This window comes from Lygodium microphyllum, chromosome 3, assembly GCF_053477565.2.
Source record: "Lygodium microphyllum isolate KBCC chromosome 3, Lygodium_microphyllum_v1.1.10, whole genome shotgun sequence".
NCBI classification, from domain to species: Eukaryota; Viridiplantae; Streptophyta; class Polypodiopsida; order Schizaeales; family Lygodiaceae; genus Lygodium; species Lygodium microphyllum.
Genome location: NC_141137.1, coordinates 138571095 through 138595766, shown reverse-complemented (window position 1 = coordinate 138595766; position 24672 = coordinate 138571095). Strand labels below are relative to the sequence as shown.

The 24672-nt window shown below is 40.4% G+C and overlaps 1 protein-coding gene across 1 annotated transcript; it reads left to right on the top strand.

Annotated features, from left to right (window-relative positions):
• The first annotated feature begins 20016 nt into the window (after positions 1-20016).
• Positions 20017-24259, top strand: LOC148038946 (uncharacterized). The gene is made up of 3 exons (XM_087674816.1): positions 20017-23289; positions 23371-23494; positions 23615-24259. The coding sequence occupies exon 1, from the start codon at positions 20338-20340 to the stop codon at positions 23203-23205; it is 2868 nt and encodes a 955-aa protein (XP_087530942.1). The 5' UTR covers positions 20017-20337; the 3' UTR covers positions 23206-23289; positions 23371-23494; positions 23615-24259.
• Positions 24260-24672: the final 413 nt, after the last annotated feature.

Below are 24672 nucleotides of genomic sequence, written 5' to 3'. Positions count from 1 at the left end.
CACTCCAAATAGCAAAATACGCAGGCCACTTACAATCCATTTCTAGTACAAACTTGACATATCTTATGCCAATCATGGGATTTTAGCCCTGATAATTGATCGTCTTTAGAAAACACGGACCTGAGAGAACGCATCATACCCATTGGAGTGAGAATAAACTTGAATATTTTATTCACAATGCGCTTTTCTTTAGTGGACAAAACCCAAGGAATGCGAGGTAGCTATAATTGACCATCAGCACTCAACTGCAGCCACGACTACGACCAAAGCACCTCCATCTTGCCTACCTCCTTCAAATCCATTCGTGCCCCTACAATGTCTCTCTTTCCTGTGATGTGATCCCATAGTAAGCTGCCCACGTTCTTGAAAATATTCATGGGATCCAACAAGTGGTTGATCTGTAAGTGGATCTAATATGGCAACTCATAGAAAATTGAGAACCGTCGCATTCCATTTGGATGTGACTCCGTGTGGATCATTTTTAGCTCGTACCAGCTTTGGGCATTCATACGTGCTAGAGGTCATCCAAAAAAACCTTTCCTAAATTCATGACCCTCTGGTAAGAAAGAGGCATGTCCTTGATATACCATCTTCTTCATAGTTCGTGACCTTTGGGAGCCTAACTGTGGCACACAATGGACATGCATGATAACCTGAGGTAACCAGACCTGTCCCAACACCTCTATCCAGTGAATACAAACTTGAACGAGCTATGATAGATATTACCAACGAGAATGGAAGCCTACTTACTTGAGCACTCTCCGAATCCTAAAAAGTCATGCATAGTCCACATGAGAATGGCTCGAATATTGGTGGACCGTCGACCATTGTGCTTGCTTATATCTTCCACGATGACCCCCTCCTCCCACAAAATCTTAAGCTCATTGACTAATGGACAAAGATACACGTCCATATTTTTGACTTTGTAGCGTCCGAGAACGAGCAGGCTAAGGATGAGATGTCCTTTCTTTGTAGAAAGCCATGGAGCGATGTTGTAGTTGACAAGGACTATAGGCCACACACTGTAAGAAGTTGAGTGCAGACTGAATGGGTTCATGCTATCCATCACAAGATCGAGCCGAAGATTCCTTGGCTCTCGAGAAAATCGTGGAAAGGTAGAGTTAGTGCGGCTCCATGCACGTGAATCCATTGATATTCATTGAACTCCATCTGTGGATCTATTCTGCGTATGCCATGTTGTCAAGCTCGCCATGCTGGACGTACGAAACATGTGGTTTATGCGGGGGATAAGCAAAAAGTGTCTAAGAACTTTTTGAGGGATGGTTTGCCCTTGCAAGTCTTGTCGATACCTGTGAGCACCACACTTTGGACATGTCTCCATAGTCTTATGTTCTCCTCAAAACAGTATGCAATCGTTGATACATGCATGGATGCTGTTGTAGTCTATGCCAAGCATTTGTAAAATATGTTGCGCATCGTCACGAGACTCAGGCATGGTATTTGCAAGTGGTAATATATGTTACTTCAGTAACTTGAAAAAAAACATAAAACACCTTGAAAAAGCACAAATATTTTTTATAATAGTGTGGAAAAGAAATCAACAAAGCGTACGTACAAGGTACCGAAACAACTCGGTCACACTCGCATCGCTCCACCTGTATTTTGCTTGCACACTTAGGAGTGCAAGCAGTGTCTTCAGGCGAGATACTCGGCATCCATCATATAATGGTATGGATGCTTCCTCTCTAAGCGGATCAGATGTCTCGACATCCATGGGCATCAATGCATTGATCATTGCCTCCATCTCAAGCTCCAAGATTATAGGAAAGTCTGTAAGGTTGCATATCTCCTCTGGTATTGACGGTATAGATTAGTTAGTACCTTCCAAGTGGTGGATTGGCTCAGGCACTCTATCCATCACACGCCCATGAACTCTTCTAACTGGCTGCAAAGGATGCACTCCTCCTTGGGATGAGATGTCACCTCCCTGGATAGAAAATTTACTAGCCACACCCAGTGTTTTTGTATATGATATTCAATTAGTTTTCGAATACAATGCATGATTGATATACACTTTTCTTACCGTTTTCTCAAAATTTGAGATCGCCTAATCAATGATCTATGATTGAAACTCGCCGAAGCATTGTACGTATTCTATAGACAATTGACGTTTTCGTCTAATTGCCAGCTTACATTGAGAGCAAGGACATGGGACACGCTGATTAAGATACGCCTCGTGATCTTGAATATCATGATCTTCATCGTTTTCCATTTGGTCTACGTTACGAAAAACAATTTATTTTTGTTATCATTATTTTTTTCTTTCTTAAATTGTTGAGAAGGGATTTCTTCTCTTGCAACTCATTAACGTATGTAAAGTCTCCACCCACCCAAAATTAACGTATGTCGTCTCATGATATTGCACCGGACCTCACCACCACCACCACTACTACTACTACTACAAACAAGAAAAGAAGAAGTTAAAAAACAAGATCTTACCCTCTCTTTGTTTTTTATCTATTCATTCTCTTGTCTCCCTCCATCTCTCTCTCTTTCTCTCTTTCTTTATTATGTTGTATGTTTATTCCCTCTCTCTCGTTTCTTCTTTCTTTTTCTCTTCCTCTCCCTCTCTCAATATATATATATATCTCTCTCTCTCTCTCTTCTTCTACTACTACTACTACTACTACTACTACTACTACTACTACTACTACTACTACTACTACTACTACTACTACTACTACTACTACTACTACTACTACTACTACTACTACTACTACTACTACTACTACTACTACTACTACTACTACTACTACTACTACTACTACTACTACTACTACTACTACTACTACTACTACTACTACTACTACTACTACTACTACTACTACAAGAAAAGAAGAAATTAAACAATGACTACCACTACCACTACCACTACCACTACTACCACAACAACAATAAACAAGAAAATAAGAAATTAAACAACAACTACTACCACTACCACTACTACCACCACCACCATGACTACCACAACAACAATAAACAAGAAAAAAAGAAAAGACTAAATAAAACAACAACAACAACTACTACTACTACCACTACTACCACTACTACTACAAAAAACAAGAAAAGAATAATTTAAAGAACTACTACTACTACTACAAATAAGAAAATAAGAAATTAAAGAACTATTACTACTACCACTATAAACAAGAAAATAAGAAATTAAAGAACTACTACTACTACTACTACTACAAACAAGAAAAGAAGAAATTAAAGAACATGATCTTACCCTCTCTTTGTTTTTTATTCATTCATTCTCCTCTCTCCCTCCCTCCCTCTCTTTCTTTATTATGTTTAATATTTTTTCCCTCTCTCATTTCCTCTCCTTCTCACATTTCCTCTCTTTCTCTCTCAATACACATGATTTTTAACAAAAACAAGCAAAAGAAAATGAGAAAAACAAAAACAAAGCAAGAGGAAACAATGCACTCACCGCAAAAGCCCGAGGATGGATTCGGCAGCTCCTCTTCACAACGGTGGCTCCTCTTCGCCCTCCCTATACTTCATCCTCTTCTTTGCAAACGGCGGCGACGGCGGTGAGAAGCTCTCATTCTCTCTATTTCTCTATTTCCCTCTTTCTCTCCCTCTCCCTCTCAAACGCAAGATGCAGTTTGCTCTCCCTTTCGCTCCCTCTTTTGTTCATTTGCGCAAAATGACGCGCTCGAGTTTCGGCCCGCTTTTTTTCGCCTAAGTACCATCGCTATTGACGCCGCTAATTTGCGTCGGAAATGGTCGTCACTATACTCGTGTATCCTTGTAGTGGATGTACGAAACATGTGATGTATACGGGGGATAGGTGAAAAGTATCTAAGAACTTTCTGAGGGATAGTTTGCCCTTGCAAGTCCTATCAATACCTGTGAGCACCACATTTTGGACATGTCTCCATAGTCTTGTACTCTCCTTGAAACAGCACGCAATCGTTGACACATGCATGGACGCTATTGTAGTCCAAGCCAAGCTTTCGTAAAACATGTTGCTCATCATCACCTTCATGCAAATCTTTTCATTTAGCAAATCCATTAGCGTTGGCAAATAAGCTTTAGGCACTGAAGAATAAGCCTCAAGTTCCATGGTACATGTGGCACAGTAAGTATTACCATAGAAGAGACAACATTTGGATCCACACAACCTATTTCAATTGGCTGAAATGCAAATGCCTTTCCATGCCTAGCCAACATTTGCATAAAACAATATCTTTCAACAGACAAAAGAAACCCTTCTACACCAACTTTCAATTCCTATAATGTTTCAGATTGATGTAAACTGATGACCTATATCTTTAGGATCATGTAAGCTTGGCTACCTTCGCACTTTTTCATATAGACCCTCACTTTCTGGTGGAAGCGGCAAAGCAATTGGTTTCACCTTTTTGTCAACTATCTTACACTTTGTCTCCACAAGTGCTTCAATCCATTGTAATCCTTCTTGCTAAGCAAACAATGCTATAACATCATACATGTCTAAAGGACATAGTGACAACACTGTTTTTAGCCTCATTTTCTACATCTATAGTTGTTGAAATTTCAGCCATAGTATCATTAATATTCAGCCCATAAAAGATGCCTGAAATGCCTTCATTTTCAGCTCTAACAATCCCAATGCTCTCAGTTCCTTAGTAGCCCATTTCATAGATATGCGTTCATCCTTGCATATAGCTTCCATTGGCTTAAACCAAGATGAACTGTTTGCTGTAAACTAAGAATAACCAATTGTAAATACATGCCTCATTCCATCAAGATGTGAGTACATCCTCTGAACATCACTACTGTAACCCCGCATTATAGCAGTACTTAATGAAAATCCAAGTCTTTGAATTCTCTTACATTCGGAGGCAAAGGAGACTCTTGAAGTGTATCCCGATTCCTAGGATGATTAACACAAACAGTAAGAAATTGGAATGCTTTCCTCCCATCCTTGCTTATGACTCTTGCATAAGCAAAACCATCATCAAGAACCTTTGTTTCCATATGCACTCATGTAATATAGGGATGTCCCAAAATCACTGCATATGAGAAATTATCTTGCACAAAGAAGTTGCTCTTCTTGTACATCACCAATCATCACTTTTACATTAGGACATGTAGCATAGAGCTTCCTCAAAGAATTATTTGCATCCCTCATATGCCAACCATGATCAGTGTCCACAAGCCATGCACCATTCTCATACAATCCACGCTCAATAACATTAATCTCAGACCCATGGTCAAGCAAAGCAACACAAGTAGTTTCACACTCCCCTATTTTCACTACCATTTCAGTGGTAGCCCTAGACCAGTGATTTCTTGTGTAATGACTTGGAGGAGTAAATCCTAGAGTCTCCTCCCCATATTGTTGCATCTGCCTTACTCCACCATGCATATTGCTATAAGACAATGCATTTTCAGCCACTTCTCTTTTCCACATGCTGTCCACTGATTAGTAGCATCTTGCATAAATAATCTAGTACTTATAGAATGCTTATATTCAGCTTGAATACCCAACAAACCAATTTTCTCTTCAAATTGCAACAATGCACTAGTAGTATCACAAGAAACTAATGCTTCCTCTTAATTATGTCAATGATTTCATCATGAAATTCCTGCTTGGTGATGCCAAGCACCTCTCCCAAGGTGAACTCCACCTGACTATTTAGGATCCATTCTTGGCTATCTCAATATCAAACTGCAACTTATATCCTGGCTGCTTGCCCTTCTTTTTGCCCTCTTGTTTGCTATTCCTTTTTTTCTCCTGGACTGACCTCTTCCATAACATGCTCGGGAGGTGGTTGATTTGTAGCTTCAGGCTGATCCACACTTATTCTTATCACTCTTTTAGATATCCTTGCATTATCTTCATCTCTCTTTTGTCTCTCTTCCACAAGTACATACACTGAATATGCATCTACCGGTGATTCCCAACCAGTTATGTCACGAATGTCTTGCCTTACATGAGACATTTCAGATCAGTAACTTTTCTCTTTTCAACTGCAAGCAAAGCATATGTCCATATTGCAGCCTTTGGGACAACCATCACTTGGCCATGCATTCTATCTAATTGTAAACCAAAAGTAGAAGCATGTACAGCCGCATAAGAATTTCAGATAGCCAAGTCTTCCAACAACTTCTGCATACCTCCCTTTCCAAAATTCAAAGCAAGAGGCAATCCCATTTCTTGTGTATAGATCTTGCCATCTTTCCAAAAGATGAGCTGTCATGCCAAGGCCTCCTAATGATAAGCAGCACAATCCTTTCTCTCATGCTGCAAACTATCACAACACATACATCTTTTCCTTGGTTAAGGGATTGTTGCATGTCATCCCCTTTCCTCTTGTCCTTTTTCATCCAATTTTGCAACCTTCAACTAAAGATCTTGCATGCCTTTGGCCAATTCATCTAATACATCTTCTCCCTAATAGTGGGAACATTAGGTATAGCCATAGGTTTAGCCGCAAAAGTGGGTGGCTTACACGATACATCAACTGTTTTGCCCGTAGCAGTGGGCATAAGGCTGGAGACATACAATACTTCTCTTCTTCTATGCTTTTTCACCAGTGCAGTAACAACTTCCTTGACATGCCTCCACTATGTTTTAAGTCTTGTCTATGTAGTCTAATCCTCTAACAAATTTTCAAGCTTCTCTTAAAGCTCAAGATCTGCCGCTTGTAGAAACAATTCAATTTTTTGACTTGCAGGATCTTGCTATTCTACAAGATCTAACTGCTCGAATCGACTTTCAAATTCTCTTAATAATTCTGTAGACACAAGACCCTTATTGGGTTGTAAAACCCACTCCTAAAAAGTCTTATGTGTAATCAAACTGGTATCTTCAATGTAAAATTGTTTCCTAAGTGTCTTCTTGAAAGCTACCCGGTTAGCATCCTACATGTACAATTTAGTAATTCACGCTTTCAGTTCATGTACAGTGATCCGAACAAAATATTGGCTCCATGCAAGTTGAGCCACCCCAAAGAATTCCATCTTTTGAGCATAGGTATGTACATATGCAAATACATTCCTACCATTAAACAACTTCATCTCATGCTCAAGTGCTTGTAGAGTATTCATCACAACAGTTTCTATTTGAGCAAAAGCATGCATCACATGTTGTTGTTGTTGTACCTACATAAGCATGTTCATATTCAGCACTAACTATTGCAAAACATCACTAGAAATTGTGCTCAAAGGTTCTCCCATCTTGTCTTTCCTTCTGACGACCTTTCATGTCGGGTTCACCAATGTCGAAGGGGTTTTAGTCGAAAGGTTGTATCCACTTAAGGATCAGAGATAGGAGAAAGTAGAGAATAGACGATGGAAGAGAAGAAAAAGAATAAACAAGAGGTAAACACCATAAATACAAAACACAATGAATCAAATCACTATGTATTGATAGAACCTGAAATTCCTTGTCTAGCACTACTCAAAAGAAATCTCCAAGCATTAGATCTCCTAGAGCTCCCTCGTAGACAAAAAACGTGCATCTAAACAATAGCTTCTTCTCTGCTACTCATATCCCAAATCTGATGGTTCTGCTGGCTCCAAAAGGGGGGTAAAACTGCAGGACACCTGCTCAGAAATCTCTGAGATCACTCCTTCTTCTTCTCCCACATTGTTGTTTGCTGCATGGTTACTACAATCGTGATCACTCCCCAATTTCGCCAATCTTTCTCTTTTTTTATGAAATCTTCCAAAACTTGCTTAAAAAGCAACTTGCTTTTTGCATGCCACCCTATTCTAGAAGTTTCCATAGCTTTTTAGGATATTTACAATAAATAATATCCAAAATATAAAAAATAAGCTAAAATCATCCAAAAATCTAGTATTTTTAAACCATCCATGCCATGGACATTGGCACTAATGACTCAAATGAATTGACTCTCTAGATCAATAAGAAAGCCGGATGATGATGCATTTCATGTTTTTTAACACTGTGTTTGCATAGCAACACAACGCGTGTTGCTAAATCTACAAGAACAACAACAAGGGTTCAAAGGAACACAGAGGTTGCTTCAAGTTCTTTGGACTTTGAACGTCTCGATACCAAGATGAATGAGTTGATGAAATTACAAATTAGTTTATGCATACATCTCGATCATGCACTTGTCATTTACTCTGCAAAGCTACATGAACATGCTAAGGGTTTATGTGATACCTCTTTCTTGAGGTTTCATCAATAGGAAGAGGTATTATGTCTTGCAATCTAGATAGAACTTTGTTGATTTTTGCAATGTTATGCATATGAGAGTAATAATCTCTATAGAATGCTTGGTGCTTGGTCTAATTATAATATTTAAATAAATTTACATGTTCATGTCTCTCCCTCCCTCCCTCCCTCCCTCTCTTTCTCTCTCTCTCTCTGCAATGTTTGGTTCAATGTATGAGGACTTGGATTAGATCACATTTTTTATTTTAAGTATGTATTCGTTGCTCGAGATGAAACTTATAAGCTATTGTTGTCTTGCTTATTGTAAAGTGCTTGGGCCACCACTTTCACATGTTGATATATGCTTCCTTTTTGTGAAACCTACATCGGTTTTGAAATGTAATGAGTGAAATGTAATGGGTACATACAATGTGATGCCTCTTTCTTAAGGTTTAGAGAGAAAACTTATTGTCTTGCAATCTAGAGAGAAAAATTAATTGATTTTTGCAATGCAATACATATGAGAGAGTGATATTTGGATATGCACATCTCACACACACACACACACACACACACACACACACACACACACACACACACACACATAGGTATGGTCTTTATGGGCCTTTTTTGAATTGCATTTGGGCTAATTTTTATTTTGATTACTAGCGTTTTAAAGTGCATAAACACGTGCTTTTTATAATGTTGTGTGCTTTCTTTTTGTGAAGCTGCATTTCATGGGCTGAGAAATTATGTAGTGATTTTTATGTGATAAACTTAAACAAAGCTAGACTAGATGTGTCAAGTTTAAAGATTAACTTATAGAAAAATTTATTATCTCTTGCAATTTGTGAAGAGATAACTCTACTGCTATTTTTGTCATGGCAAAAGTAATTCTTGAATCTTCATCAAGTCTCTGCTAAGTACTGGCATAGTTTCATGATTGTTGGTGTTGGGAATGATTTAAGAATACTAATGTTTTGGGTATACTACGCATTCATGTTGAATGGTATATTTGGGTTTGAGTTATAGGCTTGGGGGATTGCTTGCTGGTTAGATAGAAACTTTCTTTGTCTCTCTTTGGATAAGATATCTAATTATATATAGAATATAAAAATATATAAATTTTATATTGATTATTAGTGTACCTTGTGCATAGCATTGTGCTGATTTAAATAAATTACTATAGTGTTTTAAATTATGTGATTCTGGATTAGTTCTACTTTTAATTTTTTTTGAAAATACTAATCCTAATCAAGTCTCTCCTTGAAAGAATGCATGGTCTCTCTTGGCATGTAGGCTTTGTGAGAATCCAGTCAATATGGGACTTTCACATCGGTCAACTAGTAGAGATTATGTATTACATGTTCATAGGCATAGATTCAACTCTACGCGGCATAGACAGGGACAAGTTCCTAGGCTTAGGACTCAAATGATTCGACTACGAACAAAACATGGTCGAAGGGAGACACAAAGAGATGTATTCTTCTAAGATTGGGTGCCAAAACATTTCACAAAGAGAAGCTCTAGATCATGACAGTGTGATTCATGAGGAAGTTTAGAGTACCCTGCATAGTATGCAAAATATGCCTTCTCGCATGGGGATTCTAGATGGGAATAGTGAATTGATTGAGCAACAATTTGCTTTTGCTATGAATTATAATTGCAATTCTAAAAATAGCAAAAATCTAGGAAATCCTATGATTAACGAGTCGTGTGTCAATAATGGTCCAACCTTTATCCCTCAAAATGGAGATTTTTGTTCCATTTTGCATGCTTTACCTCTGCAATGGATATTCATCCTGCAACTACAATATTGCTATTTCAAGACCCGATTGTGCATTCCATGGGAAGTCTTTTTGAGATGTGTGAGCAATGTTCGGCTAAATTGTGGAGATGTGAGACTCAAGTGCAAGGATCAGTTTTGTTTGGTAAAGATTGTTGTTAGAATGGAAAAGTAATGTTGCCACTGTTGAAATTTCCATCGCAGCCATTGTATGATTTGTTGCATGGTATGCATCCTCAAAGTAGAGTATTTAAGACTAATGTATGGGTGTATAATAGTGCTCTTGCATTTGTGTCACTTGGTGCCAATGTTGATGATGAGTATTTGTCTATTGCAGGGAATTCTTATACATTTAGAGTGCATGACTCCATTTATCATTGTATAGGCCCTCTGCTTCCTAATGTGCAAGGACAAGAACGACCAAGATTTGGACAACTTTATGTTTATGATACTGAGCATGAGTTATCTAATTGATTGGGTGTTATGGCTAATTTATTGCCAAATTTACTTGGGGAGCTTCAATCTATGATGCACCAACACAATGTATATGGACAAGCTTTTAGATCCATGGGTATGCAATTGTAAAACAATCCCTTGCATGATTTAAGAGAATGACTATTTTTGGCATTCAGTAGGCTAATAGGCAATACTCAGCTCCAATGGCAACTGAAGTTGCGGCTATCATGCCAGGACGAGGTGATGAAAATAGTCTTGATCATTGAGATATACATGTTTATAGTCAAGATGGACAATGTATTGCTATTTCGAACTTGCATAGGGCGTATATGTCTTTTTTTTTCTATGGGTGATGATGGTTTGCATGTAAAGGTGCCTTATAGTAATGTTAATATTCCAGCTAATGTACACGGATTGTCTAATAAGGACTGTGTTACTCATATGCAATTTTATGCATTTCGACTACAAGTGCATGAGGACACTGAGGTTTGCATGTTGCGTGGTGGTCGATTGTTGCAACAGTTTATTGTTGATGTTTATTGTAGTGTAGAGCAATGTAGGTTGACTTGGTGTCATCAGAATCAATCAAATTTACACTCAAATTTTTATAAAGGCTTGGTAGATATGATGGGATTGATGGATAATGGGTGAGTACATGTTATTGGTGTCTTTGTTGGTAAAAGGGTGGTTTTGCCATCTTCTTTTACCAGTGAGCCAAGGCACATGTATCAGATGTATCAAGATGCCATGGCTATAGTGCGGAGTAAGGGAAAACAAGATCTCTTTATAACAATGACATGTAATCCAAAGTGGTCAGAGATAACTAATGCTTTGTTGCCTTGACAAACTGCTTATGATCATCCTGATTTGACCGCTCAGGTCTTTCATAAAAAACATGCTGATATGATGCATACATTATTGAAAAGGAATTTGCTTGGAAATGTTGCAGGCTATGTTAGTGTGATTGAGTTTCAAAAGCAAGGATTGCCACACATTCTCATACTTTACTGATTTTGGAGCACCCTTTTAAACCCTCTGAAGCATGCCATTATGATAGGTTTGTTTGTGTTGAGTTTCCTAATAAAACAAGATTTTTAGCTTTGTTTAAAACTATCTCAAAGTGCAATGTCCATGGTCCTTGCAGCGTGTTGAATCCCAAGAGCCCTTGCATGCGTTGTCGTGATGTTATGAGGACACAGTGTGAAAACGTATGGAATGCATCATCATCCGACTTCTTTATTGATCTAGAGAGTCAATGTGATTTGAGCCATTAGTACGAGTGTGAGTTGCATGGATTATCCAAAAATACTAAATTTTTGGATAATTTTAGCCTATTTTTATATTATTTATTGTAAAAATCTGAAAAAGTTAGAAAAAAGCTTCTAGATTATGATGTCATGCAAAAAGCTAGTTACTTTTTCAGCCAATTAGGGGATTTTCACAAGAGAGACAGATTGACAAAATTGCGCGCGTCGCGATCGCTGTAAACAGACTGAAAACTGCAGATTGAATTGAAAGAAGAAGAAGGAGCGATCTAGGAGATCCGTGATCAGGTGTCCTGGGGTTTTACCCCCCTTTCGAAGCTAATGGAGCCATCAGATTTGGGTTCCGAACAACAGAGAAGGAGTTGTAATTTTTATGCATGTTTTGTTCTACGAAGAAGCTCCAGTAGATCTAATGCCTGGAGATTGCTTCTGAGTAGTGCAAAGATTCCAGGTTCTTTCAATACATATTGATTTAATTCATTGTGATTTGTCTTTGTAGTGTTTACCACTTGGGTATTCTCTATCTTCTCTTCCATCTCCTATCTCTACTTCCTTCTACTCCTGATCCCCGATGGATTCGACCTTTCGACAAAAACCCCTTTGACAGCATGATGGTTAATGCATTAAAAAATTTCCTTGAAGGTTTGTGGATGTGACAACTATTGATAGCTATGGCTATTCTATCTATAGAAGATAGGATGATGGAAACACAGCCACAATAAAGGGTAATACTATTGATAATCGATAGATTGTTTCACACAATCCTTACTTAAGTATAAATACAATGCACATATAAATGTTGAGGTATGCTCAACAGTGGCAGCTATTAAGTATTTGTATAAGTATATATACAAGGGACATGATTGTGCAACCATTAAGTTTTATGTTGGAAGCTCAGGGTTGAATGGTACAAGCATCCGTGAAGTTGACGAGGTTGAGATTTATTTAGAAGCATGATATGTTTCTGCTTCAAAAACATGTTGGCGAATATATGACTATGCATTGCACAATGAGAAGCATGATATACAACGGTTGCAAGTGCACTTGCCTGGTGAGAATTGTGTGGTGTTTTAGGATACAAACAATATATCACATGTTATGCAAAATGAAGATGTTAAGAAAACCACTCTTACAGAGTGATTTGCATGCAATCATGTTCATCCAGAGGCTCGAGCTATTCGTTATCAAGGCTTCCCAATGTACTACGTGTGGAATGCACATCAAAAGGTGTGGACGAAGAGATAGCATCGAAATACATGTGGTCAAATATACTTTGTGCTGCCTACATGTGGTAAGCATTATTACTTATGAATGCTCTTAACAGTATCTCGTGGATGTACGTTTTTTGAGGATTTATGTATTGTATAGAGTGGGTATTACAGAGAATTGTGATAAGTTACATATATCCATTTGGTATGGTATTAAAAGGACACTCTATTGAAACCTTGGTTGATAGTGTGTACAGTGAAGTATCCACTGTGACAGGCTTTGAAGCATATTTTAGCGAGGGTGCTATACTTGTAGCACCGCGGAATACAAAGGTGGCTTCTTTGAGTCATGCATGGAGAGGTTATGCAGTACTATAATTTAGATTCGGTTGTGCAGAGACGAATGGTAGCTCATTTTTGTACTATGTAGAGTATTTAAATACACTACATCTTGGAGGTGGGTTTCCTCACCATCTATTGCTGCTAAAGATGAATGCACCTATTATTTTGCTTAGGAACTTAAATTTGGGAAAAGGTCTGTGTAATGGTACACGGTTGATATATAAGGCATTCAATAGAAAGGTGATAGATGCTGAGATAATAATAGGAACAAATGTAGGGGAATAAGTTTTCATTCCTAGGATCACTTTTATTCCTAGCACTTTGAAATTTCCATTTACTATGAGGCGAAGGCAGTTTCCTATTTGATTGGCATTTGCTATGACGATCAATAAGTCACAAGGCCAGGCTTTGTTTGTTGTTGGTCTTTACTTGAAGACACCGGTATTTACACATGGATAGTTGTATGTTGCATTTTCAAGGGTGAAATCCTCATGTGGCGTGAGAGTCTTGTTGGATGAAAGCATTGTGAATATCACGATGAAAATTGTATACAAGGATGTGCTTCAGAAGATGCAATAAGGTGTATTGCTCTTTTGCAAGGATGCATGCAGAGATGTGTTTTTTTGGAGGGTGCAATGGTATTTTGCTTTTTTGCAAGGATGTATCCATTGAATTTTGATAGCTTCGTAGTCACTGCTTGGCTCATATGTGAAATGGCCTTTATGCCACGTTCGATTGGCATATACTTAGTAGTAACTAATTAGTTCTTACACTATATTTAAGTGTTTACTACACTTTTGCAAATGCTTACTCCAAGCTGGGGCTATTATTGAGCTTCTAAGTATCAGAAGTTACTACAATGTATCTTGCGTGCAGTAACAACACATGATGTTATAAGAAGAACGCTTGCAAGGGTCATTGAGTGTTTATATGATGATGTCAATATAGAGATTTTACTTTCAGTTTTTATTGAGGTGGTGCATTGTAGATATACTCAGTGTTTTCGAGTGCATATGGGTGAAGCTGAATAGGATAAGAGGTTTCAATGATCTCACACTGATGGAATACCAAGGGGGTGGCTGACGTATGAATTTAAAGACCTCGGTTTCTTTGTGATGCTACATCAAGCTATATCAATGCCTACTGAGTGGTTTACATGTGTTAGATCAGGTATTGTTATTCTAAAGTTAAGTAATCTTTGTCAATCATTAGATGTATTTACGCTTACATTGTGGCTTTCTAAAATTTTATGTGCAAGAAAGAGAGGAAAGACTGTCATGTCCCCTGCACTATCACCAAGGCGAGGAGTGGCAACGGGACTTGCTTCACCTAACCATGTTGTGTTGGAGAATGGAAAATTTCCCTATGATTCCTCAAAGAAAAGAAAGCTTTGTTTTGGTTAGGCTCCCTGTGAAATTTTTGATTTTTTGTTCGCATTGGCATAGTCTCTAGAACAAACTTTGGTTTCTATAACGTGTCCACTTGTCATCTTCAAGACACGTCTTAGCAGTCCATCGGAAAGGATGTCTAGAAGCTCCGCCTGGCACTCCCATGGAATGTTACGGGGTTTGCGATCTAGGACTTTCCACGTCTGCCACGTAGCAGAAGTATTCCGGCCGTTCCCACTTAGGACTGATCTGAATTAGGGTTTTCCCTATTGGTCATTTCCTAATGGCAACTAGCGTCGAACCCGAGCGAACTACTTTATGCAGAAATGCCAGGTTCGAAGCGGATTCACGCTGCACTTGGTTCAAGGAGAATGGGAAACGAGAGGGATGCAAAGCTCAACCTCTCTGCCATAAGGCATAGTCCCATCCCGTTCCCTTAAAACAGCGTAAAACGGGATCAGTTATAACTCTAGGTCAATGCTCTTGTTGTTCGTGTTCGTTGACGATCTTCTGGCTGTCCATCATGATTTGAGAAAAGTTCCCGGCCAACTAGGTCCACCCATCTGTAGGACGGACCTATAGCCACATCCACCGCACTTTCCTCAAGTTGTTTTAGTTATTTAATTACCTAACACATTTAATTGGACATGTATCAATTAGCTTCCTTAATTAACCCGTTAAGCACTGGTTCCTTCACGTAATCATAGCACTTGACATAGAAAAGCAATGTCAAACAAGTTCCTTTTTAACAGGTTATCATATTTATCTTTGAAATACATAAAGTCTAGCCCGTAGGCTTATCCACAATCTGCCCGAAGGCTATCCAGCAATCCACATGGATCAGTGATCCAAGATTCCGCCCGTAGACTAGTATGTGGGCCTCGAGATCCAATCCTGAGTCACGTTAGCCTCTTGTGTAAGGCCCAAAAGGAGAGGGATTTACGGCCAGAGCCCCCCCGGCACCCAAGCGTCCTCCTGCTCCAAGTAGCGCTCAACGGAGAGACCTCTTGCGGCGGGTTCGGTCCACCTTCCCGGCACGGTTAAACAACCCCCTTGGTTAGGGTCAGGCAGGCAGTCAGGGGTAACTGAAGCTGCCTCTCCCTTCAGGCCTTCAACCTGAAGCATTAAATATCCATTTATCCTTTAATTCTTTGATCAAACAAAGCAAAACAGTGCTCTTAAATCTGTAACAAGCACAAACATTTCCATTGGTCGTTATTGTTGGCCAACTGCTAAGGAGTAAATCCTTCTTTCTGAATGCTTGCAGCACTCGATCCGGGATTACTTGCGACTTGGCAAGATCCCCTATATCCTAGGTTAGGGCCGTACCCTATTAACCCAACTTGGTCAATACCTTAAGTTCATATGTTATTCCAATTTATTGGTTGGTCTCTTGCTTTCAAGCAATTATCTTTACCCAAGAAGGATACTATATTAGGACGACTATTCATCCTCTTGCAAGATAACTTGCGTAAGAGTCTGCCAACCTCATTTCGAGGAAATTGGCCATTTCCTTGTGTTCAATTCACAAAATCGTGCAACTCCACTACTTGTCGCACAAGTGCCGCATCAAGCTGTGGGACTATTTACCTTTCGAATGGAGTCACGAAACAATCTGTTCATGATTACATTAGGCTGACGTTGTCAGTCCTAGGGTTCCACGTTCTATCTTTTTAGCGAAAGATTCTTAGGGACAAACTCTAGATCACTTCTTAAATATGTTCCAATGTCCCTACATTCCGTGAATGTGGGCAAGTCTTTAGGGCATAGGAGTTCCAGCCTTGGCAATACGAGTGACTAGGTCATGTGTTAACTCCTAGTTAATTCTTTGGAATTGGATTAACTCTTCCTAAACGAGTCCCTTCGCGATTTTTAGGTGTTTAGGTTTAAGCCAACTTGTTTAATTCTTGAAGATGATTACACTATCATTTCCATAAACACATGACTCATTGTCTACGTGTAAGTTAATTTTCAACCCTAGCTTTTTGGTTTAAGATCAAGCATAGGTTAGGTTATAGCCCAATTCCAATTAATCACCCTATAACTTGCGAACAAGATTCATGTTAAAACATGCAGCCTTTTACTAATAAATATGCAGTTGAAAAATGATATTTATACCAATTTACTAGAGTTATGCAACCTAATAATCATTTCATGCCTTGCAATTTCCTATGGATTATTAGCACTTTCCATAATGACTCATTCCGAAGAAGATATGTCCTAATAATGAGACATGCAATTTATACTTCCATGCCTAAACGGAGTGCACTATCTTAATTCCGTTTTGTAAATGTGGACATTAATCTAAGTTCAGTTCATTGCAATGCATAAAACTACTTGCTAGAAATGCATATCAATTTTTTGCTCACTTTATTTTGTTCGTTTTATTGAAAATACTAATGACCGAACTTTTCTGTCTCGTGAGCTAATTCTTTCAGAGTTAACCTAAGTATTTAAGACGAAAAATGCATCCTATCTCCAGCAATTATCCTCGCACGATTGAATTATAACAATACCAAATAAAATTAGGAAGGAAAACCTAGACTTGTGGTGAGATGTCCACGTGGATGCTAGGAGACGATCCTCCTGCGGTTGCGCCTTGGGCTTTCTTAGGAGCCATTGCGAATGCAGCCTTTCCATCTTGGATGCGGCTTTGCGAGTCCCCTTTTGAAATACCACCATCCTTTATGAGTCTCCTGTTCCTTCCTTTCGTAGAAGCTCTTTGAAGGGATACTTGTGGAGGAGGGGAGAAACCACGGAAAGGGTTTAAAACCTGGGAAGGGGGGTGTCTTAAAAACCTCCGTGAGTAAGGCCCATTAAAGCCACGGGAAGGGCTTAATGGCTTTCTAAGGACCCACAGGAAAGGGGAAGATAAAAGTTTTAAAAGACCCTTACGAGGGTTTTTGTATGGGGGAAGGTGTCAAAAACCCCTAACAGTGGATTTTGTGTGGGGCTTAAAGAGGAGTCTTTTCGTTTTGTGTGGGGGGGAAAACAAAGATATAAAAGGGCTAAAGAAGGGATTTTTGCATGGGGGAGAAAAGGGGCTTAAGGACCACTTAAAGGTCCTTCAATGGCAAATCAGGGGGGGAGAAAAAAAAAACCTAAGGGAGTCCTTAGGAGGGAATTATTGTGAGGGTGGGGAAAAAAAAGCTTAAGGGTCCATATGAGGGCCCTTCATGGCAAAAGTCGGGGGGGTTGGGGGGGGGGGGGGGGGGGGAGGGGGCTTATAGAGCCCTAAGGGGGAAATTTGAGGGGGAGGGGTAGTCTTAAAGGCCACAGGAGGGGGGCTTAGGAAGCCCACCCTTGGAAGCTTCCAAGGGGCTTCCAAAAGCTTCACAAAGGGCATGTGGGGTTTGCCCTTGAGCTGGTGGCGACGACAGAGACGGCCGTTCGGGGTTCACGGCAGCGCCTCCCCTTCTTCTCCAAGCTGCGACCTCGTCCTCAACTGGCAATCGATTGGTGGCAGGGCGGCGTCTTCAATCTCTCCCTTCCTCACGAATTTCCCACAGAGTCTTGCTCTCTCCCTTTATGCCGTTCGACAGCCTTCCCTTTATGCTCTCACGGCAACACCTCCGCCGTATATCCTCAGCCTGCACACCCTCCATTTATATAGGTGAGGGGAGGGGGATCCTCCCTCCCCTGTGTGGCATCATGCATGGTTACGTTCCTTCCAGAGCATCCAACAAGGATGCTTAGTCATCCTATCTTCCCTCCCTCTCCCCCAGCACGACAGTCGGCTGGGGGAAGGAGGGAATAATTAAAAAAATTTGCCAAATTCAAAAATATTATCCCTATGACCCCTTCCCAAGAGGGAATTCATATGCGAAATGGGTATTTTTATTTCGGAGTTGTTACAGTTTCAGGCTCTACTTCATCTATGTATATTATTAATACTAAGAGTTTGTTGTAATGCATGGATACACTTAGACTTTGTAATTGTGACATCCAAGGATAATATAGAGGTACTTCTAACTATTGCGCAAAGCAAGTATGGATACAAGTTTACAAGTTTTGTGCATGGTCATTGCACATATATATGAGTGTCTGTACATCTAAATACAAATGCATTTTTAGCCTTTTATTCATGCATATATAAGAGAGAGAGAGAGAGAGAGAGAGAGAGAGAGAGAGAGAGAGAGAGAGAGAGAGAGAGAGAGAGAGAGAGAGAGAGAGTGTGTGTGTGTGTGTGTGTGAGTGTGAGTGTGTGTGTGTGTGTGTGTGTGTGAAAGGAGGGGGGAGATATGTAAAAAGGGTGAGAGATGGAGGGGTTGGGGGTAAAGGAGAGGGGTAAGAAAGGGGAGGGAGGGGGAGAGGTGAAAAAGGGGGCGGAAGGAAGAGATAGAGGTTGTAGAGGGAGAAGAGGGATGAAAAGGGAGGAGGGAGGGAACGAGGAGAAGATATGCAAGAGAGAGAGAGAGAGAGAGAGAGAGAGAGAGAGAGAGAGAGAGAGAGAGAGAGAGAGAGAGAGAGAGATGGGTAACAAATATATGAGGAGGAGTCACAGAGAGAGAAGGGGGGTGAAAAGGGGTAGGGAGAGAGGCAAAAAAAAAGGTAAGAGAGATTTAAGATAGAGAGAAGATAGTGAGCAAGCATGTGATTTCTTACACTCAAGGATATAAAATATGCATTTCGTATGTCTTTTGTTTGTGGTTAGAGAGAGAGAGAGAGAGAGAGAGAGAGAGAGAGAGATGCAAAAGTGGTGTGAGGGGTTGCAAATAGAGGAGAGGGATAAACAAGGGGAGGGAGGGAGAGGTGGAAAGGAGGGGAGAGAGGAAGCGATGGGTGTTGTAGAGGGAGGAGAGAGATAAAAAGGGGAGAGAGAGAGAGGTAACAGATATGTGAGAAAATTCACAAAGAGGAGAGGTGTGAAAAAGGGTGGGGAGAGAGAGAGATTGGCAAAAAATAGTGAGATAGATTCAAAAAAGAGAGAAAATAGTGAGAACGCATGTGACCTCTTACCCTTGAGGGCACAAAAGAAGAATATGTGTTCATGCTATGGTTACGCAATTGTACAGATGTTACAACTGTATAGAGGTTATGGTTGTGCAATGGAAGCGAATTATATGGTGTTTTTATACTCAAGGATGGCAAAGTAATTATGCGATAGAGAAGCTTCCCTGTTGGCCTGCTTTGCGACACCAAGCTGTTAGCCGCGAAGTGGGATGACATTCCTTGCACGAACACTAGTATAACCAGTGTGAGATGCAGATGAGTCATGGCCTTATGGTATATGAGAGAGAGACCAAATTCAAGTGATATCGCACAGCAGCTTTGCTTCTCTATTACCCCACTTTGCAATAGCGCGCAGCTGCAAAGCGGGATAGCGTTTCCTTGCGGGAACGCTAGTATAACCAGTGTAAGATGCAAATGAGTCATGGCCCTATGGTAAATGAGAGAGAGACCAAATTCAAGTGGTGTTGTCGCCAGAGTCCCAAGGGGCGCCAGAGGCCGGTACCTCTTCCCGTTAATAAACACCCTTCTATCTCGCCTCCCCTGCCCCCGGCAACACAAAAAACTGTGTCTCGCTCTCGTTCGGTCGCTCGACGTCGATTTCTCTCGAATATGGCAGGCGTTCCATTCCACCTTGCCTGCTTTGCTTTTACAGAAATTTGGTCGCACATGATCACACCCAGTCGCCATTAAAGGATAGCCGATCGTCGCACAGGACAGAACTGGAAGCAGAGGAACACCGTAGACTCCAATACTCCGGCACAGATTCTCCTCTCCAGCTAATGGAGGTGCCGGTGCCGCAATGGATGTAGATACGTGTAGCCGTGATGCACTGGAGCGTGATCAGTTCCGAGCCAAGGCTTTCAAGGACATCATTGATGTTGAAAACGAGATGGGCTTTGGCGAAGGAGAGGATTGGGGTGATGATGGTGGAGACAATCTAGAACTTAGCAAGCATGCTGTTCAGCTCAGACGCCCTCCCCAGAGAGATCTCCAGGATCGTTTCAAAACCAGAAGCAGCCCACCCCATAGACAAGCACAGGAAAGTGTGCAGCCGTTGCGGCCCGCCACAGGTGGTGCTGCATTTGATTTCGTGAGAGCCAAAAGTGATCCAGGACTTCATGGAGAAGAAAGCAAGGAGCGGGAGAAATTGCAGAGGACAATTCAAGAAGATGGAAATCAACGACACCCTGCACATGCACAAGATTTAGAATCTGAGCAACAGGGGAATGGCAGTGGAAGCTTAAGTATGGCTACCAACAAGTCTCCGGGTGACAGAATGCTTGCTGCACAGGATCAACTGGCTGAGGAAAAGTCCATGGGTGACAAACGCCTGGAGAAACCTGCAGGTTCTAATAGGGTCAGGTTTTCCATGGATCTTGAAACAGCTGAAAAGGTTTTGGGGCAGGTTAAAAAAGTCAACGATGCGAAGCAGAAGATTAAAGGGCGTCCCCTCATGCAGGAACAGCCTTGGCGGTTTGGCAGAGTGATGCAAAATGACAGTCCGGCAGCACCTGTTACTGAAAAAGGACCAGATAGAATAGGTGGTCTTACAAGACGGAAGGAAGCTGACATTGTAGCTAGAGAGGTCAGGAAAGATGTAACTTCTGAGACAGAAAAATGTCCAGGGACAAGAGATGATAAAAAAGCAGTCAGATCAGCACAGGAGAAAATAGAGAAGCTGGAGGATACTTTGCAAAAGCAGCACGAAATCGTTGCTAACATGAAGTCATCTCTTGGAGCTGATGGAGTAAAGGATTATGGCAAACTGAGGCAGCTTTTAGATGCTTTGGACAAGAACCTGAAGAAGGTTCCGACAAGCACAACCAAATGCCGACCTGTCTCTGCTGGCCCGCAGTCAACGAAGAGCAAGCTAGATCAAATTGAGGAGCTCAAAGCACAATGCAACTTGTTAGAAATAGATCGAGAGAGGCTGAAAAGGAAAATGAGATACTTACTTGCAAGCTCGAAAGGTAGAGAAAGGGAATTAGGAGTGCTGAGGACGGATAGGGAGAGATTGTTAGAAAGAAAAGTGAAGGATTTAGAGAGTTCTTTAGAGGACTGGGAATCAAAATTCAAGAGAATTGAAGCTGATTTCAGTGCTGAAAGAGGTGCATGGGATCAGAACCTCAGGGCATGCAGGTTTGACTGGAAGGATAAGAAGCATAGATGGGCTGCGAAATTGAAAGAAAGAGAGACAGAGCTTTCTGATCTGAAGGGTGCTCAGGCAAAGCTTATTGAATCTTTGCTTGCATGCCAACAATGCATTGCTGAGGTGAAAAAGCTTGCTATTGCAGCCACTGGAAGTGGAAATGCACAGGGCATAACTGATGGAGTTGCAGTGAACACATCTTGCAATGGGAAGCAACAAGACCATGAAGAGGGTTGCTCTACTCAATCTGATCTTGGCTCCATTGACCCTCTAGAATTGGCTTTCTGTCTGCAGAGTGATGCCGAAGACCTGCAAAAGCTTCTTCAGATAATGGAGGTTTCCTTGTCAACACCCAGGGAATCAAAGCAAGACTCAAATGCACTGACTGAGGAAAGCAAAGCTTTAGAAGAAAAAATATCCCAGACTCTGTCTTTGATGGAGGATCTCAAACAGGAAATGAAGACCAAAGAGTCTGCAATTATGAAGGAAAACAAAAGGTTTGAGCAGATAATTGCAGAGAAAGTGGAGCAAGTGGAGAATCTGGAGAAACTGCATGCTGCAAAGGAGAGAGATATGGAAGTAATCATTCAAGGACTTAAAAATGAAGCTTGTCAGCTCAACAAAGAGCTTGAACAGGAACGCACTGAAAGGCTCAAGCTTCTGGACACACAAGCAGATATGAAACATAAGCTTGTGAAAGGATTGTGCAAAAAGGAGCAAAAGTGGGAGGAAGAAGTGGATTCACTGAAAGCAAAGATAGACAACATGATCACAGACCTTACTTTGAAAGATGAAGCAATTGAGCTTTTAGAGGAAGAACTGAAAACCAAGGATGCTCAAATTATTCAAGAGAAGCAAAAGTGGGCCATGGCAATCAAGGAGGTAAAACAGAAGGCAGCAAAAACTATTGTGCGCTTTGTTCATGGCAAAGAAAATGGCTTGTTAGACCAGCTGCTTGAGAGACGGAGAGGTCAAAAAACAGCAGAAGGGTGGGCAGACATGCCATCGAAGAATGGAGTAGAAGATGAGCAGCACACATGCATGTTACGAGACATCTTCAGCAGGAGTGTCAAAGATCAACCTGAGAAAAAGTATATTTCAAAAACACGTTCTTTGGAAGTTAGTAGTCCAAGACAAGGTGAGAAAACACCCTGTAAGGAAGATACATTGAACATGAAGGCTACACATGATAGTGATCCATGGAATTGCATGGAGGACCTGGGAAAGTCCTTAGATTTATTCAAAGTCAGGAAATTGAGGCAAGATGGTAGCGTTGGGAGGAAAGGCAAACCAAAGCCAAGACAAGTGTATCCTACCGAGGAGGAGCTTTGTAGAAAAGAACTGAAGTGGGGCGGCAAAAATGATTTTAAGTCTTTGGACAAGCGAGATGTTTTGAAGCTTTTGGAGGATGAAAAAGACAGTGGTGAAAATGCTTTTAGTATACTACAAGACACTGTACAAGAACTTGAACGGTCACTGCAGCATGGTAGAGAGAAAGAAAACTATATGTCTGAATAAGAAAGCATTTAAGCCTCAAGTATGTGGCAGCATGATGTGAGTTGATCAACACAGTTATGACCTTAGGGTCATAAGCTTACACAGGTTAGGCCTTTCTTATTGGATTACTACTAGGTTTGTACGGTGAAGCTGACATGCTAATACTGTGTCTGAAACATGTCACAGGCCATAGTAAGCAAGGTGTCAAGATGCTGAAGCAGCGGGTGTTAGCATGTCACAATGTATCTGGTCAGTATATGGAGTTCATGTTGGGAGATTCGCTTCTCTTATTGCTCCAAAAGATTGCGAGGTAAAAAACACTTCTCATTTTTGCAATCTAGCTGTAAAAAATTCTTGTTTTAGAAGTCTTGGTATCCTCAGTGATGTTTCAAAGACTGATATAAATGCTCCCATGTTTAATAACGTATAGATGCAGATGAGCTGGATGCAATGATTCCAGCTCTTGGCCTGCTATTTCAGTTCGACCAAGATCGTCTATGCTGCTTGAAAAATGTCTGCTGTTGGTCTCTTTGTTGCATATCCAAGGAAGTGGTGAGTCTGTGATCGTATGCACTTGTCTTTTTGAGAGCAACTGCATCACATGGCTTAGCATATTCTCTGTTACTTTTGTTGTACAAAAATAGCACAATCACATCAAAATGTATGATGTTTACTCGTACAGCTTCAGCATCTGTTCATAGCCTCATTTTTCTTTCTTCAAGCCTTTAGTCAACCTTGTATATCCATTGCTTTCTCTCTTATGTGTTTTATATCATCAATCAAAACTTCCTTGTAGATCATAGCGTTTCTTTAAAATCTGCAGACCTGTGTCAGATATTCATGAAACCTTATGTTGAAGAAAACAGATTCCATGGTAAATGATCATAAAACTCTTAACAGAATTGGAACTTGGACGAGCACTCATTGCAAATCAATTCTTTTGGTTTATCTGGTGTTATAGAGTATGGTAATGTAGCCAATTATTATTTGCTTTGGAGATTTTAAATGCAGGGCTTCAGACGAAGGTCTTATGATGTGTTTTGAGATGGTTTTTTATTGGGAGTGTTCTACAGTTTCTAAACTGCAACTCATAATAATTGGACTTTTCCATTGGAATATAAACATAAGATTTGGTGACCATATTTGACCTTTTGAAATCCTAAAAACTTGGTGTGGCATATAATGGCATTTGGAAGCAAACAGACAAGAATTAACTCCCTAAACATCTCATAATAGCTTTCTGCTTGTTGATTGATGTATTTGAAATGCTCATAACAACAAATTGTGGTGCACTATGTATAAGGCCAATTTCAGAACTTGAGGGAACATATTTAAAGTGAAGAAGAAAGGACAAACTAGGATAACTGTACATAGAATTGCTATCACGCAAGCGTACGACAGTATGCCAAAAACCTCCACTCGGAGGAATAATGAATTTTCCTTGAATTGCATGCAAATAATCATAAGCCAAATTATGTGCTTGTGTTT

Coding starts and splice junctions, on each gene's coding strand:
- LOC148038946 (XM_087674816.1), top strand. CDS start 20,338: ATGGATGTAGATACGTGTAGCCGTGATGCACTGGAGCGTGATCAGTTC.